This window comes from Colias eurytheme, chromosome 11, assembly GCF_061535395.1.
Source record: "Colias eurytheme isolate Ceu_HAF_F1 chromosome 11, ilColEury1 Martin Lab GWU primary, whole genome shotgun sequence".
Classification (NCBI taxonomy): Eukaryota; Metazoa; Arthropoda; class Insecta; order Lepidoptera; family Pieridae; genus Colias; species Colias eurytheme.
In genome coordinates this window covers 10,622,757-10,644,183 of record NC_142990.1, presented here as the reverse complement: position 1 = coordinate 10,644,183, position 21,427 = coordinate 10,622,757, and the positions used below count along the sequence as shown (strand labels likewise).

Genomic DNA, 21,427 nt, shown 5'->3' with positions numbered 1-21,427 from the left:
AACGCTTGCTTGTAAAGCTTTTTCTTTTTTATTTTGATACAATATTTACAATTTATTAAATGGGCTCTCTACACAATGGGCAGCGTTGGCCCAACAAATGATCGTCAATATTTGCCGCCAATACCTACGGTGATTATAAAAAAAACATCTACAACGACGGCTGGTCATGGATATTTAGGCCACACTATCTATTACTATTTTACACTATCGTGATTGCCTCTACTCGCCCAACGCAGCCAATTGTTCAAAGGATCCATAAAAATGTGTTTTCAGATATTGTATTAAACGAATCCGTCAATAGTCTTCTTTATATTTACTTTGAACACAGTAGAGTGTTTTGATAACATATTTTATGGTTTTCTTTGGCCAATGTATTCCGGAACACGTGACGAGTGACGTCCGTAACGTTTGATGTTCATTTTGTTTTCCGACTCTAGTTCATTTGGTTTTAAATATTTCTTAGAACATATCAATTAGTAAGTTCTTGACATGGTTAGAGTTTGGAAGTAACTGGTGCTTGTTTGTTTTGTATTGTTAGAATGCCAGGAACAGTAGGAATTGTCTGCTGTTATTTTAGTTCCTATAAATAAATCAATTAGCATTACGTATCTGTTTCAATTGTAATGTATTTGATATTTTAACTTCTATCTTCTTTGAATCGCTATTATACACTTATACAGTCAATAGGTATTGCAATTAGCAATTCATAGTTAAGTATAAGCCGACCACTAACAACTATAATTTTATGTATTATTAATTTATTACATTAAATTCACACATGTCCATCACTTCATTATCGTATCACATTTATTGAAATTATCTTTATTTCTTTTTTCTATTTTACTTTGTTCGAGCTTAAGCTAAGCTCCAGAATCTTTAAATTTTTAAGCATCAAATAATTTAAGGTCTAATAACGTTTTAGCAATAACTTATTCCTATTTTTCATTGTTCTATGAGTTCTATCATAATTTCAAACTTCGTAGTTCAATAACAAGACATAATTTCCTTACTATCTTTTTGCCACAATATAACCAATTACCAATTTTCCAAATTTCAGTGTTCATCCTCTGCTGGTCGCCCTACATCCTCTTCGATCTCCTCCAAGTGTACGACCACATCCCGCCAACGCAGGCCAACCTGGCCATAGCCACGTTCATCCAGTCGCTCGCACCACTCAACTCAGCAGCCAATCCTTTGATTTGCTGTATGTTCTCGCCGCATATTTATAGCAGCTTGAGGTGAGGATAGGAATTGTTTTGTTTTATGACAGGTTGGAGGCATTAATAATTGACTAAAAATAAAATAAATAAAAAAATGAGTTGAAATTGATATTTTTTTTTTGATAAATTGTGGGTAATTTTATTTTAGGTAATAATAGCAATGTGTTATTATTCAAATTCACTTTTTTGCATAAGACTCCATTTCAATCAGATCTCAGAGATAGGATCAGTTTCAGGTAAACCACTCTATTTTTTCAATGTATGCGATAAATTACACTAAATATTATGTAAGTAGAAATAGTTTCCGGTGCGATCTAGCCCAATTTTTTCTGAAATGTGGGTAATGCGTATGTAATGTTGGTGATTCCTAAAGCATGATTCATTCTAAAACATGAGGGAATTTCTTGATTTGGTCCCCGCGCTCAAGGTCCGTGATAGAAGCTATGCAATAGCTTAAAAACGTAAATATGTAGGTACCACGGTAGTCATTAATAATTGTGTTGTTTAACACTTTTGACGTGACAACGTCTTATAATTCGATAGAGCCGGCTGCACGCACGAAAAAACATGACTCATACGGCGTTACCTCGCTCTGAGGCGTTCCATGTAAGGCTTGAAGTGCGAGCGAGAGCGCGGAACGAGCGACAAAGAAGCACAATCGGACGTTGTCACGTTCAACTATCGTCAGTAAACCGACTTTACAGACAAGCAATTTTTTTTCTCTCATTCCAGGCGCGTCCCCCCGTACCGCTGGGTGTGGTGCGGGCGGTCCCGCGGCGCGCGGCTCCGCTCCCGCTCCGATTCTACTGCACACTCCGATCTGCTGAGTTCTACACATACTAGGAGGTCGCATGCTGCTGTTAGTGGGATTTGTATATTACATATTATATATACAGGGTGTAATCGTTAATGCACAGGCGATTATTCCGTAACTATTGCAGATATCAAAAAACTTTAAACTGATATCGAAAGTACTTAACCTAATGAGTAAAATGGCCATAATACATTTTTAAAAATAAAACGAGAAAGGTGGTAGCTAACAGAGGTAACAAGGATAAAATGTGTTGATTTGATGGTTGAAGTGCAAAAATGGGCGATGGATCCTGAACTAATAATAAATGATTAATATAAAATGTCTATGTTTGCAGGCACTGAACGCGAGTCAGTCCGGCAGCGCCCCCCGCGCCCCGCGCCGCGCCACACTGCTCGTCGCGATGCACAAGTGACGTCGGCACACACACACACATGCACACACACACGCACACACCCATAGCTATGTGTGCACATACTCACATACACACTCGCACACTCATTCGCATTGTGCGCAGGACGTCATGTTGTAAACGCACTAGCACTTACACCGTGTGGTTGTGTCACGCATAGTCACATTGCCATTCATATAGGTACATAATATATGCGTGTACACACGTTATTCGCATTCAATGCGAATGTGAATGTGAAAACGATTAATATTCACATTCGCGATGACTGAATCAACGTGTGTACACGCATAATTACGTGTAGTACACATATCAGCGTAACAGCATAACATTCTACGAAAGCTGAATGTTACGCTAATATAAAAATGCTGACATAAACACCAGCCAAACACCCACCACAAGCCCACAGTGACGCATGTACATACACACAGTTACTCAAACTCACATAACTATATATTATGTGAGTTTGAGTAACTGTGTTTTGAGTTTGAGTAACTCGCACTCACGTAAATGTGTAGGTATGACATTTACCATTACACTCGCACGCATAAACGTATCATACATCGCCAATCATATTACACACAATAATATTATCAATATTATGATACTTATCTTTTACCGTGTCCTCTCATCTCATGTTTTAAACGCACACAGATTACTTAGGATAAATGTAATGTAGCTTATTGTCATAATGTAATATTATTTAATCCATACTTACTAATATTATAAATGCGAAAGTAACTCTGTCTGTATGTCTGTTACTCAATCACGCCTTAACAACTGAACCAATTTGCATGAAATTTAGTATAGAGATATTTTGATACCCGAGAAAGGACATAGGCTACTTTTTACCCCGGGACATAGGATAGGTTTTATCCCGGAAATCCCACGGGAACGGGAACTATGCAGGTTTTTCTTAGACTGCGCGGGCGAAGCCGCGGGCGGAAAGCTAGTCATTAAAAATTAATGACATGACTTATTATGAACCGAAGCGTCCCGACTCTCAACCAATTCACTATAATCTATAACAATATTCTTAAATACAAACCAATGCATAATATTATTTCAGATACGGATATAATATAGAATAGAAAATAATAAATTTTGATTAAAATTGAACATTGCCATCCTACTTAATATTATAAAATATGCGAAATTTTTTGAGGATGGACGTGTATTTAAATTCAAATTATTTATTTCTTCCATTTACATTATATACAGGGTGTAATCGTTAAGTGTGCACAGGCGATTATTCCGTAACTATTACAGATATCAAAAAACTTTAAACTGATATCGAAAGTACTTAACCTAATGAGTAAAATGGCCATAATCAATTTTTAAAAATAATACGAGAAATATCTAAAAAATTAACTTTAAACCCTCCCATACATTTAGTATGAGATATGAATATCCCATGTACATGGGTTGATCCAAAAGTAATGATAATCAATATTAAACAAGGTCATTACAGTTAAAATAATTATGTATTTCTCTAGATAGTCTTCTAACTAGATAATATACTTCGATATTTTTTTTCCTTAACTTAGAAAAAAAAAAACTTTGACTTCATCTACAAAAACCCCTCAAAATCGGCCATCACTTCGCTGTCGTCTTAAAATTTCTTGTATCGACGGTGTTTCTTGTGCCGAGGTAAGAGATAGAATTAACTAGGAGCTAGATCTTAGAAACAGGGTGGGTGTTCAAGCATTTTCAATACCGATTTTTGATTGGCAGCCATCGCAACTGACGCTTTGTGATCTGGTGCGTTGTCTTGGTAAACCAACATTCAAGACCGAAGTTTGCCATGTCTCTTTTTCTTACTAACCTACCCGCAATCTTTTAATTTGGTCTGTGTAGTAAGAGCCCTGTGTAGTAGTGGCTACCTTCTTAAAATATTCCACATTTCTTCAGCGTCCCAAAAAACTACGGCTTTAATCTATCCCACTAATTTTCACTTTGAAAATCTTCACCGTCACTTTGGAAGCTCGCATCCAGGCCATTGATTGTTTCTTGGTTTCAGCATAAACATGGTGAACCCAGGTAACGCCCATGGTCACAAATCGTGACAAAAAATTATCCTGATCTCATTAAAAATTTAGAAATTCACCCTCTAAATGTCGAATCGTTGTTTCTTCTTTTCGTCGGGAAACATTCTGGCTCGCACTGTTCACATTAAAATTAATGTTAATACTTGGAAACGTGGCCTGTAGATATAATTTTTTTGTGATAACTTAGTGATTACATGAGCAAGCATAAAACATTTATTTTATATTTTTATGTGCACAGGAAATACCCAATTATCATTACTTTTGGATCAACCTATACATTTAATATGAAAGATTTTAGATTTTTTTTTTTGTTTTTTTGGTTTTCTGCTTTAATTACTTCACAAATTTGGAGGGAAGTTCATTTAGAAACTGTAAATAGACCTCCTCATTGTATTGCACAATAAGGACGTCACTTCGAAAATCTACTATGAATACAAAATGTATGGGAAATAAATTGTATGGGAGCGTTTAATGTAACATTTTTGGTTATTTCTCGTTTTATTTTTAAAAATTTATTATGGCCATTTTACTCATTAGGTTAAGTACTTTCGATATCAGTTTAAAGTTTTTTGATATCTGCAATAGTTACGGAATAATCGCTTGTGCACACTTAACGATTACACCCTGTATAGTTGTATATTATACATTTTTATTACATTTATATATATTTTATTACATGTACATTATACATTTTGTAGACTGAGAGAATAAACTTATACAAAATTCAAACAACATAATAAAAACTCAACATAAAGTACAGAATTAATTTATGAGTAAAAATAAATCTTTACACCCGTTTGTTTAAAAAAATAATACTGAATCCTTTTTTCCATCCCTAATATAAACTGAGCTAAAGAAACGCAAAATACTGAAGAATTAAAAAATACAGAATCACGGCGATTGAAGTACCTGCTAAATATTTTTTTTTTATTATTATTTGTTATTATAGAGGCAACACAAACACATCATCTCTGAAAATTTCAATTGTTTAACTATCACGTTTCATGAGATGCAGCCTGGTGAGTTGGTGACAGACAGACAGACAGACTGATAGTGAAGTCTCAGTAATAAGGGTAAATTTAATTTTTGATGTATTCACAAAGTTTATATGTATCTAGAAATTCCAGGAACGTTAACTAGATGGCGTGGCATAATACAAAACAATATTATCTTAAAACAAAAGTTCAAACAAACAATTATTATAATTCCATTCATTTATTTCAATCGTAAATTAATTTTAAAAATATTTTATTAAAAAAATGGTTAAAGTCTACATTTGTTTTATACTCCGTCCGTTTCTGTCTTCAACTGAAGTGACAATCAAAAATGAATATTCATTAATATCGTGTATCTCAAATTATAATAAAAAAAAACCTATTTTAAAAATTCAATTTTATTTTATTACAATTTTTACAATATTTACTGTCATTGGTTTCTTCACATCTTCATAAAGTGAATTATGGTTTTATTATTGAACTAGCGGTCCGCCCCGGCTTCGCTCGTGGTACATATTTACGTTTTCTCTACATAAGAACCATCCTCGTACTTCAAGGAATACAATAAAAAAAGAATTATCGAAATCGGTTCAGCCGTTCATACGTGATGCCGTGACAAATCGAAACGGGTTTCATCACTACATAGTAAAACAAAGTCGCTTTCTCTGTCCCTATGTCCCTTAAATCTTTCAAACTACGCAACGGATTTTGATGCGGTTTTTTTAATAGATAAAGTGATTCAAGAGGAAGGTTTTTGTATATAATTTATTAGGTTTTACACAAAGCGGGCGAAGCCGCGGGCGGTAAGCTAGTTTTCATATATATATAGATAGATTAAGATAATAGATGTTTGTTGATTACATTTTAGAGTAAGTATTCATAATTATAACTAAGTCATTTACTATAGTTAAATGTGACTGATTGTAAATATAGTCCATATTAGTGTGTGTGTGATGTAATAAATATTATGTAATTGTATTGCACGCCTCATAAGCGAAGCGTTGAGGTGGGTACTACTGTCACTTCGCGCAAAACATCTGATTTTTCAAACTTAAAATGTCTTTATGTATCATACATTGCACTTGTAAGATAATACATATGTCGTGGCCATATCGTAAATTTGCTCATTTCATGATATGACTGGCCATTTCACGAAATGGTCGCATTTCGTGAAATGGCCAATTTAGTTTGGCCACATCATGATGTGGCTTGAGCAGATCAATGATAAGAAATCGTTTCACGATATGGCCAACTAAACGCGCGGTTTTTTCATGAAATTATCAAAATTATTTGATCATATCGTAAAATAGTTACATTAATATAAGGTAGAGGCGCTGCAAGCTCTGTGTTTATGTGATAAGATGGCGGCCGCTGGCGAAAATTTAATTAGTTATTTGCAGTTAAAAACTTCATAATTCGTTTAATAACAATTATACTATGTAGTGATATGAAGAAAGTCATAGCAAAGAATTTACGACGGTTCGAGTACCTACTATGGAAAATGTGGATATCTTATATGTATTGAAGAAAAAATGCGTCTTAAATAAAATAATTTAAGACGCATTTTTCTTTTAGGATATATATTATTTTTTAAAAATTGTTTGTTTTTTAAAAAGCTATCCGCTTCTGGCACTCGCCGGCCGCTGCCGCGGCACGCTCGCTTTGCTCGCTCGGCTCGTGCGTTGTTTATCAAAGTCTAACCTAACCTAACCTAACTGTTTTTTATTACAAAAACGATTCGCTTCTAGCATTCGCCGGCCGCTGCCGCGGCACTAACTTAAATGACATTAAGGCTGTGTACGCGGTCCGTGCGCTGTTTGGCTCAAATATGTGATTTTTCAAACCAGATTGTCCATTAACCACTTATCTTACAAACATATGAATTACTAATAATTTTAGGAAATTTTATTGTCTATGTAGTTAGTTAAGAGTTTTTTTCAATTAATACAGTATTTCTGAATACCATCAAGATAACTGATCCGATGATTACTTGATTTCACTTTTAGTGTCAATTTCGAAGCTAAAAATATCTGAAATTGCTGACAGATCTAACACACAATTATTTTTAACTAACTGCAAAAATCCTTATTAAAATAGTTAGTTAAAAGATTTTTTTATTTTGGACTCCTAACTTACGAAATTAAAATCCGAACAATGTGAATTTTTTTAGAAATTATAGTCGACAAAATTATTATTTTCACCAAGATATTTGACTTTATTGAATATAATTTATACATATTGCAATAAAAGAATGTCTTACTTATTAGATAAAATTTAAAAAATCAAATAAGGTACCTCTATTATTTTTCTACAATTTTTTTTAAAGTACTATAAAACACTGCGCGCGACCCGATTAAAATCAGTCGGCAGCGAGCCTTTCCAGAGAGAGGACATGTTGCTCGGCGCTCTCCTGTGGACCTATGCTGTTCATAGTAAAAGGATAGCGCAAGCCGCGATCTATCGTAATAGATCGCGGAGTTTTTGACTTGCGTTAAATAGAATATGCGCTCATGCTGAATTTTAATATTTTATGAACTCTTTATATTTTATACGATCTGGCCAAATGTGGATGGCCTAATCGTGAAACGTTGACGATTTAACGATCTGATCAAACTATGTTGGCCATTTCATGAAATGCGACCATTTCGTGAAATGATCGATCATATCATGAAATGAGCAAATCTACGATATGGCCACGACACATACACACACATATTAAGAAAAAACACTATTTTTAACGTTCATGATATTTTTGATGTCATTTTTGTTATTTAAACTAGTTAAAAAACAGTTTAAAAAAGTTCTGTCTTGGACGTCCGTGTGTCTGTATGTGCGGATCCTTTTTCTTGTTAACACGATAGCGACCGAAATACTTTACTAATCGAGTCTTTTTTTTTCTCTTACGCTTGAGTATGCTCAGGAATAGAACCCTTTCATTTTTCAGGGTCTGATTCGATGTGGTTTAATTGTTATTAAATAAACAAAAATAATAATTAATAAATATTTATTAAAAAAAATTATGAGGCGTGCACTTTTGGATTTTCCAAACTATTTAAAATTATAGTTGGTAACGCCAATATAATTAAAATAGTAAATGTAGAAATTAAACGTTTATTGTTTGTGGTGTGTTCCTTCATCCTTCCCTACATACGAGCACAACCAATCATCGCGTGGTCTCTAACCACGTGACACGTCCAATAAGACGTGAACGCGACGTGCGCGTCGCTGCAGTCAGTCGGGTTCGCTCCGTGCCTTCGCGAGGTTCGGGACTCGGCCACCGCCGGAGAGCTTCCACGAGGCTCTCTAGATCATCAGGCATTGTGCCCTTGTAACATCACCGGGGTATCCCGTGCCCCGGCCCTTGGTCGCGCTCACCGCCGCGTGTGTGTTTGTGTGGAGTGCGGGACTGGACGCCGTTCTTGCCCGCCGCGAGCTGGAGGACCCTGACCGCGTGGCGGCGCGTGTGTTCTGGACGCTACTCCCTCCGACGAGGTACGTGCCGTGTGTATCCTGTCTATCCCTCTTTGCTAACACCACGTAGATCAAAATACAGTCCACTTTCATATCGAGAATATATTTACGTATATTTTTATATTGGCGCGACCATTGAGTGGTACCTTCGACCCGGATAGTAACCATTGAGTGGTACCTTCGACCCGGATAGTAACCATTGTTTGGTCATCCCGGATAATACCTGATGATTCCACCGCCCTTATTAGGATACTCATTGTGTAGGACCTAATAAGCGATTAGTAGTATCTTCAATGCGAAATACTATTTAATATACCGCATATAATAGAACGACAATGCGTCTTCTACTATTCATATAAAATATATTTTAAACCCGCCCTTATTAGGATACTCATTGTAGGCCCTAATAAGCGATTTAATAGTACATTCATTGTGAAATAACTATAATATACCGCATAGATCGACATTGCGTCATCTATTATTTTTTGCTTAAAATATATTTTATTCCGCCCGTAACATTAAGTTACGCGTATATTATTATTAAAATAGTTAATTAAAACTATATTCATATCGTTTATCCGCAGTTATAACGCTAAAATCATTATAAATCGAACATATTTCATCATATTTATTTACCCGCTACCCGCACTCGAAATTTATAACGTTATCTAGGTCATTCCGCGATCCGCTGTTATAATCCGACCATATTGAAAATTCATACTCGGTTCATATTACGCTTGCGTCGCTGACCTACTTTATTTAGTCGTATTACTTGTTATTGTAACTTGTATTGTAACATTCTCTGTTTGAATATATACTTTTGTTATTAAAAATGCCGCCTAAGAAAATGACTAAGTTACCTGATAGTGACGCTTCGGATGTTAATGATTCGGAAGATATAAATGATTCGCAGTTATCCATGTTATTAGCTAAACGCGAAATTATATTCGAAATGGTGCAAAGAATTTATGATTTGTCTTTGAACATTCAAAACAACGCTGCGCTTATGGAAAGTTTCCTTGACGAGTCCGCGCAGGTAGAATCATTACGCGATGATTATAAACAATGTTTAGACGAATATAATATTCGTTTATTATCATTAATTCCCGCCGCGAAACCTGATTATAAAAGCCTCGTTGCATTCGAGTCTTTATATAGCAGGATTAAAAGAATTAAATCGCAATATTCGCAACCAAGTCCGTCACACGGAGATATTAATAATTTGCATAAAAATAGGCCTAAATTACCGCCTATCGAATTAGTACCATTTTCGGGTGATATTCGCTCATTTCCGCTGTTTCTTTCGAATTTTGAATCAGTTGTTCATAACAATCCCGGCCTTACAGATGCCGAGCGTTTATATTATTTACTAGGTAAATTAACGGGGAAGGCCACAACTGTTATAGCTGGTATAACCCCCTCCGCTGAAAATTATAATTTAATTTTACAAACTTTAAAAAATAAATATGATGATAAACGTATGTTGGTTTCCGCGTATTTAAATCAAATGTTTGATTTTAAACCTTTGCTTTCTCCGTCCGCAACAAACTTTGATTTATTTACTGATAACTTTATTAGCGCAGTGCGCGCCTTACAGAATATAAAGTTAGATAATATTACAGATTTAATGATTGTTCATATCGCGTTGAAGAAGTTAGATTCAGATACTGTTCGCGCTTTCGAGACTAAGTTTGGTAGTGAAATGCCTACTTTTGATAACTTAGTTCAATTTATTCAAACTCGTGCGAAGGTATTAGAACGCATTCATCCTTCCACAAATTCGGGAATAAATAAACCGCCTCGAAAGTATAATAATTATAACCGCAGTTCAAATAATATTTCTTCCGCACCGCCTAAGACGTATCAGTCTTACGTAACAACCGCTGATTCCGCTTATGGTTGTCTTTGTAAAAATATTACGCATCAACATTTATTTAAATGTTCAAGTTTTCATAAAATGAGTCCGCAGGAACGTTTGAAATGCGTAAAGGATAGAAACGCGTGTATAAATTGTCTCAGTATAAAGCATCGAGTTTCTAGTTGTTCGTCGTATTCTGGCTGTCGCGTTTGTAAATTAAAACATCATACAATGTTACATTTGAAACGCGAATCGTCCATTCCCGCGCCTGCGTCTCACCCCCCGCCGCGCAGCACACCGCCGTTGCCTGCGCCGTCCGCGTCGGGCGAGTGCGTCCGCTCCGACATTGCGCTATGTACCGCTAGCTATACAGCTAATACTGATAACGCATTTCAATGCAACGCGCCCGCGAATAAACAATGTACTATTTTATTATCAACCGCTGAAGTCGTATCTTATAATTGTAAAGGCGAACGGCTTGTTATTCGCGCGCTTTTAGATTCCGCTTCGCAAAGTCACTTCATTACGAATGAATGTTGTGAACGTTTAGGTATTAAACCGCAGAAAACCGAACGTACAATTATTAGGGGGTTCGGTGGTTCAGAAAAAATTATAAATAGTAATTCTATAAATATAAAATTTTATTCACGTCTTGACAACAACATATCTTTTAATATTTCACCGCTAGTTGTTGATCGTGTTACGGATTTACTACCTACCGCTGTTATAGACACTTCTGTCTTATCGCATATTTCGCATTTACCGCTCGCAGATGAGAGTTTTGGTACGCCAAATAAAATCGATTTATTAATCGGTGCTTCTCTGTTCCCTCATCTGCTTCTCCCCGACGTAGTTCATGCATCTCGTGACTCGTCGGCGCCCGCTGCATTGCGCACGGTGTTAGGCTATGTAATAATGGGTTCAGTACCCACCATACCTAACATACATAAACCGCCCTTGACGTGTTGTCACGTTCAAGAGACCGCCGCTATTGACTCATTAGTCAGGCGTTTCTGGGAGCTCGAGGAGCTTCCTACCGCACCGCCCGTTCAACATCCCGATGATGTTGAATGTGAAGAATATTATAAATTAACTACAACCCGCGATCCCGTGAGTGGTAGATATATTGTTTCGCTTCCATTTAAGGATGATTTCTACACTCTCGGTGACTCATTTAATATTGCCCGCAAGCGTTTCATGTGCCTCGAAAGAAAGCTACAGGCTTCACCTAAATTAAGGTTGGCATATGATGACGTCATAAAAGATTATCTAACGAAAAATTATATTTCACCCGCGCCTCCGTATGATCCGCGTGACCCTACACCTATTTATATTATACCGCATCACGCTGTTCTGCGCGAGGATAAATCGTCGACTAAGCTGCGCATGGTTTTAGATGCTAGCATGCCAACTTCTGGAAGCCAGCCTTCGTTGAATGACCTTCTGCATGTTGGACCGAATTTACAAGGCAATTTGTTTACAATAATTTTAGGTTTTCGTCTCCACGCGATTGCAATGACCGCCGATTGCCGCCAACAGTTTCTGCAGATATTCGTGCGTGAGTTTGATCGTCGTTTTCAATGTTTTTTATATCGTTTCAGCCCGCAGGATCCGCTGCTTCTTTATCAATTTAATCGAGTTTGCTTCGGCATCAAGTCTAGTCCTTATCATGCACTGCGCACGGTAAGACAGCTCGTAGAAGATGACGGCGCGAAATATCCGCTAGCGAGTGGCATTGCGTCTTCCTCGTTGTATATGGATGATATCGCCTTCTCTATTCCCACGGAATGTGAAGCAGTTTCCGCGTCGCAGCAGCTCATCGATTTGTTTAAGGGAGCTCAGTGGGATCTTATTAAATGGAATAGTAATAGCAAAAATGTGTTAGATAATCTTCCCGCTTCGCACAAACTTTTACCCTCCGCGGTGGAGTTTGATAAGACCGTGCAACATAAATTACTTGGTCTGCATTGGTCTACTGTTGATGATTGTTTTTATTTTAAAATTACCGCTCCCGCCGATGTGATGTGCACTAAGCACTCCATCTTGTCAATTGCCGCCCGTCTGTGGGACATGATGGGCTTCGTTGCTCCCACAGTCGTGTATAACATCCCATCAGATAATTTCTACCATGTTTCTGGTATTGAAATTCCCGCTGTCATTCTTTCGCGTGGCATTACGCCACAAAATCTCTTCTCGCACCCTCTGTGGTTCCACGGATCCCAGTGGGCTCGTTCGGACCCATCTGATTGGCCTCTTAGGAGTCTCAATGGTGAGTCTATTGCAGACATTCCCGAACGAAAATTAATAGCACACACTGTGTGCCCGCCTATAAAGCATTGCGCTTTATACGATACCGCCCTTCGCGTCTCGGCGCGTCGTGTATTTTATATTTATAGGTTCCTTATATTATTACCCCGCCGCGGTGTTATGATGACCGTAGAGGAACCTAATTTCGCTGAGAATGAAATTATTCCCGCCCTGCAAAATATTTATTTTGCAGAGGAGTATTATAATATACTCTTTTATAAATTTTATTCGCAGGCTCTCAACCGCTTGAGGCCTTTTATTCGCAACAGACTTATCCTCATCGGACGTCTAAGCGATTCCGCCCTGGAATATGCACATAAGCATCCAGTGATATTACCGCGCAATGATCACATAATTATCATGATCATTGATTATTATCATATTAAATATATGTATATTATAACACATTTGTTTCTTGTTATTTTAATTACCGCGCTTTTACTAGCTTTACCCGCACCGCAAGTCAAATCTGATCACGTCAGTTTGCTTGATAGGCATTCGCTACTGGACAAGTTAGTTCAGTCGTTTTGGAAACGTTGGAGAATGGAATACTTACACGGTTTGCAGGTTAGGCAGAAATGGAATACGCCTTCCACACCTATTACTCCTGGAACGGTCGTGGTTGTAATAAATGATAATGCACCGCCCCTAACCTGGCCTTTAGCCGTCGTAGAGAAAGTACATCCTTCAAAGGACGACGTCGCGCGCGTTTGTACAGTTAGAACCGCCAAGGGAACTTACCTTCGCCCGGTCGTTCGTTTATGTCCGCTTCCAAGACAATAGTTATACCGCATTAGTATATTACCGCAGTTAGTTAAGTTTAATTTTAAGTTTTTGCACCGCTTTCGTTTATAATTTCTTAGTTATAATACCGCCGTGACTTTAGGAATTTTTTATACCCCGCTCGCTTTATGCGATCCTAGAGTCATAGAATTTGTTAGTTATATTTCCGCCGTGACTTTTAGGATTTTTTATTATCCCGCTCGCATTTTGCGCTCCTAGAGCCATAGAACTTGTTATTTATATTACCGCCGTGGCTCTTAGGACTTTTATCAACCCGCGCGCATTATGCGATCCTAGAGTCATAGTTTTTCGCTGTATCTTATGATTGGTTTTAAATGGTGACCCATTTAGGGCGGGTGGATATGGTAACGCCAATATAATTAAAATAGTAAATGTAGAAATTAAACGTTTATTGTTTGTGGTGTGTTCCTTCATCCTTCCCTACATACGAGCACAACCAATCATCGCGTGGTCTCTAACCACGTGACACGTCCAATAAGACGTGAACGCGACGTGCGCGTCGCTGCAGTCAGTCGGGTTCGCTCCGTGCCTTCGCGAGGTTCGGGACTCGGCCACCGCCGGAGAGCTTCCACGAGGCTCTCTAGATCATCAGGCATTGTGCCCTTGTAACATCACCGGGGTATCCCGTGCCCCGGCCCTTGGTCGCGCTCACCGCCGCGTGTGTGTTTGTGTGGAGTGCGGGACTGGACGCCGTTCTTGCCCGCCGCGAGCTGGAGGACCCTGACCGCGTGGCGGCGCGTGTGTTCTGGACGCTACTCCCTCCGACGAGGTACGTGCCGTGTGTATCCTGTCTATCCCTCTTTGCTAACACCACGTAGATCAAAATACAGTCCACTTTCATATCGAGAATATATTTACGTATATTTTTATATTGGCGCGACCAATAGTCAAATATTCAGTATTTCTATGTATTTGTTGTTTAGACTGAGTAATTTTGAAGTGATTGTGTTAAGAGCAATGAAACATGTTGGCCGAAATTAAAATATCTTGACTGCTTATTTAATTTTTATTTCGAATGACAACTTTTTGATTGTTATTTGGAACTGGTTTAATGCTCTTATTTATTTTCAAGAAAAAATTAAATTACATTTATTTTTTAGTTCTATCTACTAAGGAGCAAAGAAAATATTTTTTTGTTGAATAACTTCGTTATTTATATTCATATTTTATTTCTTTTGTAATATTGGGTCTGTTTTTTTATTGTACTGTTCGTATTAATTGTTATAACAAAATTAGCAAGAGCAACGAATCACTATATTATTCATATAATACTTGAAGTAAGTGAATTTATTAAGTCATCTTTATTCATAAACAAATATGAGGCTATTTTACGTGTGTAGAAATTATTGTAAGAATTAACCTATTTAGTGCCAAAGAGACATAATATTTATTTGTCTTGTTTTATATTTTGTTCAAGGCATACATTTATAGAGACATAGATGTTATTTATAATTAATTGGATACATACTGTTCTAGTAATATTTAAAATTTGATAAGGCTATGAAAGAGAAACCTCAATTTTCAAAACTTAATAAAATCCTGCAAATAGAGTAAAAAAGCAGACAATTCGTCTATAATTATTGAACAAAGTATAGAAGCATTGTAACGGCTAGTCCATTTTTAATGTATTTAGTGTTGTATTGCTATATAAAATAATATTCGTCTAGGTTATTATTATTTTATACAGACATTTGTACATCAAATAATAGTATTATTTACTAGTTAATAATATGTGTGTAAATAAAATAAATGTGTAAAACGTAAATATAATCGTGTGTGAGTAGATTTTTAATATTGTCTAAGAAATGTTTACAATTATTTTTGTATAATATACCTATTGAAATAAAATAAAAAGATTATTCAAGTGTACATAAACCTGATGTTTTATTTTTCCTCACTTCTATATATGTATTTCCCTATAGTCTTTAAGTAATCGATTTTCCAAATGCTACAATATGATCTTGTATAATAAAAACTCATTTCATTGGGTAGGTATTATCAAAATTTCATAAGTACATTTACATTTTACATATCTGTTTATACATTATTAGTTCTACGTGTGAATGAATGAATAAATTAAAGCTTTATTATAAAATGAATTAATTACACATAAAATTCACAATAGACGAAGTAAAATATTTAAAGAATTTGCAGTCTAAGTAGGTATAGCATCATGTGATTTTATTTATCAACTCTACTCATAAATATTGTAAAATTTTATCTAAAACTACAAATTGTAAGATTTCGCAGTTTATAAACGTCATTTTCAGATTACAAATGCTTGCAGTTTACTTTTTCTAAACGTCCGTCAAGTGCAGTTGTGCGGAGCATTTATTGGCGTGGCATCTTTTTCTGTTTAGTTTTAAAATAACTTACTAACTTAACCGAAACTATTCTGATTCAAATTCTCTGCATATGTACCTAGCATACCAAGGTTTATTTAAAAACTGCGAGCGTTTGTAAATAGTGAAAAAAATACGACTTTAATCATGTATGTTAAAGCTCAATTTATAGAAACAAAACAGACAAAAAGATAGAGCATATCTTTACATTTCCTTATTTCATGTGATAGGCAATTTATTCAACATTTTCACATAATATTATTGCTACGTACTTTGCGACGTATTTGATGCCTGTTAATTTGTGCTATTTGTACATGAAACGTGTCATATACAAACTAAAGGTTTCAAAGGCAAAACCTTGCGGTTGATGTACAATTAGTATTTTAATTAAAATGTTATTTAGCTTCTACCTGCTCTAATTGCTTCTACGTACCTACGTTTATTTTTTAAGAGGCATAGGTACAACCAACGGTATTATAAAATAGAGATATTTTACCTTCATAATAATTTGCTTTTTAACTCTTCAAAGAAATCTTAAACTGTACTCATTTACTAGATTTATTCTAACAACGTATCTGCATCATGGTACAATATATTATTACTAGATTTCCGCCCGCGGCTTCGCCCGCGTTTTCAAAGAAAAACTCGCATAGTTCTCGTTCCCGTGGGATTTCCGGGATAAATAAATAATAAATAAATCATTTATTCTCCTCAAAAACCTTATAACTATATTAACAAAATTTGCACGTAAACATAGACCAAGAGGACTGGTGTCTGCGATAGGCCGTAGCCTGTAGTGCAGATCGCCAGGCACTCCCCAAATCGAACCGCTTAATTAAGAGAATTTAATTATGTATGAGAAAAATAAACAAAAGGAAAAAAAAATTAAAATAACGAATTTAACAATATATAACCCTATGTGTAGAATATAAGAGTAGGGATGTGGTTGTGTGTGTGTATGGCTGTGTGTGCGTGTGTGTGTGTGTGTTTGTGTGTGTGCGTGTGTTTGTGTGTACGTTTATGTGTAGAATCTGTTTGTTAGTTTGTATATAAATTTGCTACAAAATTACTTAAAGCGATTTGCGCAACGTATTAAGTTCTCAGTACAATCATAATCCAGGCTTTTGAGCCATTTTGAGGTAATTAATTTACAAGCACTTGCCGTCATTGGATAAATACATAATTTACCGTTTAACTTATTATATAAGTGACTGCCTTGAAAACAAAAGAAACGACGCGTGAATGAAGTGTTAGGGGTAAATTGATCACATATTCTGTCTAGTCGACGCATATTTTTAAATTTATGAGAATCATATACAAGCAAATTGTGCTGTTTAAGAATTGTGTGAAGAACAAAGAGTTGACGAACTGTTAAAACATCACATTTTTCGTAGAGGGCGGTAGTTGGATGATAAAACGGTAGGTGAGATCCAACCTTAAGAATAGCTCTCTGGGCTCTTTCTAATTTTAATATAAATGTTTTAGGTGCTCCTCCCCAAGAAGTTATACAATATGATAGGAGGGATTGGCAGAGCGCAAAATACACCGATTTTATAACATTTTTATCCGCAACACCCCTCAGACACTTAAATATATAAATGAGTTTGCGTACCCTACCAGACAACAATTCAATATGTTCTTGAAAGTTTAACTTGTCATCCAACACAACACCGAGATACTTTATAGATTTAGTAAATTGAACTGTTGGACAAGAACAGGTGGAACTATTAAAATCGAGACAAGAATGTGATTTTATCAGAAAAGACTGCGCACCTAAATTTCTGTTTCGCAAATGAAAGGCCATCAACTTGGTCTTATCTGTGTTTAGTGTGAGTATATGGCTATATAGCCATTTACAAACAGTGTTATAACCATTCTGAGCGTGAGATACTGCCTCCTGCCAAGTGTTACCACAGAAAAGTAGGACTGTGTCATCAGCAAAGGTTACTATTTCACCTTGTGTCAGAGCTAACTCGCACAAATCGTTTATATAGGCCAAGAACAGGGTTGGGCCTAATATACTTCCCTGTGGCACACCGTGACAAATCGCAGCCTCTTCACTCGTATAATTATCTATCCGTACCAATTGTGTACGATTAGTTAGAAAATCTTTAAATAGATTAAGCTGAACCCCTCTTATTCCAAGATCCTCCAATTTTTTTAACAGTATTGGGACAGAAACTGTGTCAAAGGCTTTTGCTAAATCTAAAAATATAGCAATTACTTTCTTTTTGTTATCTAATTTGTTTACAATAAAATTTGTGACTTTATGTACCGCATCCGATGTAGATTTATTTGATCTGAAGCCAAATTGTGAAGCTGATAAAAATTTATTACTTTCTAAATACTTAACTAATCTTGTGTTAATCAACCTTTCCAGAATTTTTGAAAGTGAGGGCAAAATAGAGATAGGTCTATAGTTGTTGACACAGTTTCTGTCACCACTTTTATAAATAGGCTGTATTCGGGATTTTTTAAATGCTGTAGGGAAAACTCCCGTAGCCAGAGAAATGTTGCAGATATGTGTTATGGTAGGCGTTAGTATATCTTTATAAGTTTTGAGCACATGGCTTGGAATCATATCCAAGCCTACGGCACTATCAGTCCTGAGATTATTAATAAGTCCTTCTACTTCTTTGAAATCTGTGGGTAATAAAACAAATGACTGTGGATTAATATTACGGGTGTTAAATGTAGTGTATAAGGGGCTAATTTGAATTTTGTCGGCTAGATTTTTGCCTATGTCTGCAAAAAAGCAATTCACCTCATTAACAGATTTCAAGGGATTCTGATAATTTAACAGTTCATGAGATGGATCCTTTTGTTTTGATGAAAAGGTAAGTTCTTTTATAGTTTTCCATAACTTTTTGTTGTTATTTTTAGAATTTTTAATTTGTAATGTATCATAGTCTCTTTTAAGTTTTTTTAATAATGTTGAGCAAAAATTTCGATATCTTTTGTAGGTAGTTTTCAGTACTACGTTGTCGGGATCTTTTTTTAATTTCTTATGAAGTTTGTCACGATTTCTCAAACATTTTAGAATACCGGGGGTAATCCAAGGCTTTATTATTTTTTTTCGACTAGAAACAGTTATAATTTTAGTGTGTCGCATAATTAAATCACGAAGTATATTGGTAAAAACATCAGTAGCAATATTAGCATCATCTATGCTGGCTATAAATTCAAAATCCTTGCTCTTAATGTCACTATCAAATGCAGCATAATCAAAACGTTTAACTGTTTTCGATGTCCTAAGTTGATACTTTAATGCAATATATAACCCGACACTGTCATGATCGGTTAAAGTCGTGTGAATCACAAGACATCGAGTAAGCTTCTTCGATTTAGCTAACGCATGATCTAGACATGTTTTATTATGAGTAGGTAATGTATGTGTTGGGAGAATACCGTGAAAAGCTAACATATCCAAATAATGATCTTTGTTAGTATCACTGCTTTCTTTCGCAATATCAATATTGATGTCACCAACTATAAATACATTTGTAGTTGAAGAATATTCTTGTAGTAATGTATCCAATGAATGAATAAAGTTATTAACGTTTTTATAACCCGGTGGGCGATAAATAGCCAAAACAACGGTATCAGAATTAATTTTGATGACTAAGCAGTTCGCATCCTGGATGATTCTTTCTTCCACTGATATAATTAGATTATTTTTACAGTAAACCACAACGCCTTCATTTTGGGTCAAGTTATTTTCGGTTGCAAAAGCTTTGTAACCCTCCAATTGAGGTGTATTTTGTGAAGAAAGAAGCCAGCATTCCGTTAATATGATACAATCCCAGGATACATTAGACCTCACAATGAGAGGAATAAGGCCACATAAGTTACATTTAATGCTTCTAATGTTTTGAACAAATAATTTTAAACAAATGGATGGAGGATTTAACAGGATAAAACCTATCCTATGTGTTAATCCAAGCTATCCTCTATATTTGTGCTAAATTTTATTGTAATCGGTTCACTAGTATTTGCGTGAAAGAGTAACAAACACACACACATCCTCACAAACTTTCGCATTTATAATATTAGTAGGATCATAAAATCATAAATATATATCATATCATTAGATAGACATTGGCTAAATATTCTTTAGTTTCATTACCGAATAAGGAATGGATGATGGCTAGTTAGGTTATGAATAAGAGCTGATAACAACTTTGCATTCAACAGCGCTATCGGCTTAGGGTGCCTAAGTTTATATAAAATGGGGAGTTCGTGTAGAGAGAGAGAGAAAGATTTTGTAACTTTTAACAATTATACGACTCCTCTGAATAAGTTTTACTAGTACAATTTAAGAATTCTAGGTATGTCCTAGAAAAAAGAAAAATGAAAACTATTATTAACTCAAAGTTGAAACTGTTAATTATATATCTTTTTAAGCAAACAAGTTCTCAATGAGGATAATTATAAGTTCCCATAACATAAGATAAACAAAATTTGATTTATTTAACCAAATTTGATTTATGAAATCAAACCATAACAATCTTTACTTGATTTGATCGGGGTTTGCTCAAACTTTCTTTGGGCTTGTTTGCGGCCACCGAAATTGTCGCCCGAAGCCATATTGGTTGCGGAATCAAAGTAATATTAGAAAAAGTTTTCTATATCGTCACGTTTTGAACTAAGAAAATAGCCAGGGGTGGAGTAATACGAGCTGTCAGCACGGTTTTCTTCAATTGGAATTGCTTTAAGCTATTTCCTGAATATAAGATAGTCTTTGACTTAAAATATCTCGATGGAAAAATCTACGACAAATATGAGAAGCTAATTCATTCATTCCTTCATTTTAATTCATTTAAACTTCAAACAAGCTAAGTAGAGAAGAATATTGTCTACGTCTCTATCAAATCGGTATAGCATACAAAACAAAATTTCGATAGATACATTAATTAATATATTGACAAAAGCGAAGCTCTCAATTTTTCGGGCGTGGCATCCACCAAAGCTTTTGCGGTTTCAAATTGTGTCACATTTTAACCAGGTACTTGTGGTATATCTATAGAAATATATGTATTAACATTATAACGTAGAAATATTAAAATCCTTATATTCTTAATACGATTCTGATTGGAAAGTCGACCTGAGTATATATTTTTCTTACATTTTATTTCTTTAAAACTTCATTGTTTTATTGAAGA

General features: G+C 35.6%; 2 protein-coding genes across 2 annotated transcripts in view; both read left to right on the top strand.

Moving 5' to 3' along the window:
* The window catches only part of LOC149904855 (cardioacceleratory peptide receptor-like), a 97,867-nt gene extending 95,054 nt beyond the window's left edge, over positions 1-2,813 (top strand). Inside the window, exons 9-11 of the mRNA XM_090106845.1 lie at positions 1,058-1,238; positions 1,953-2,079; positions 2,369-2,813. Of these exons, the coding sequence (XP_089962971.1) occupies positions 1,058-1,238; positions 1,953-2,079; positions 2,369-2,446 (386 nt within the window). The 3' untranslated portion in view covers positions 2,447-2,813. The remainder of the gene's footprint in view (positions 1-1,057; positions 1,239-1,952; positions 2,080-2,368) is intronic.
* A 7,042-nt stretch (positions 2,814-9,855) lies between these two features.
* On the top strand, positions 9,856-14,616 carry LOC149904854 (uncharacterized). Its single transcript, XM_090107092.1, has one exon. The coding sequence runs from the start codon at positions 9,874-9,876 to the stop codon at positions 13,900-13,902; it is 4,029 nt and encodes a 1,342-aa protein (XP_089963218.1). The 5' UTR covers positions 9,856-9,873; the 3' UTR covers positions 13,903-14,616.
* The last annotated feature ends 6,811 nt before the right edge of the window (positions 14,617-21,427 follow it).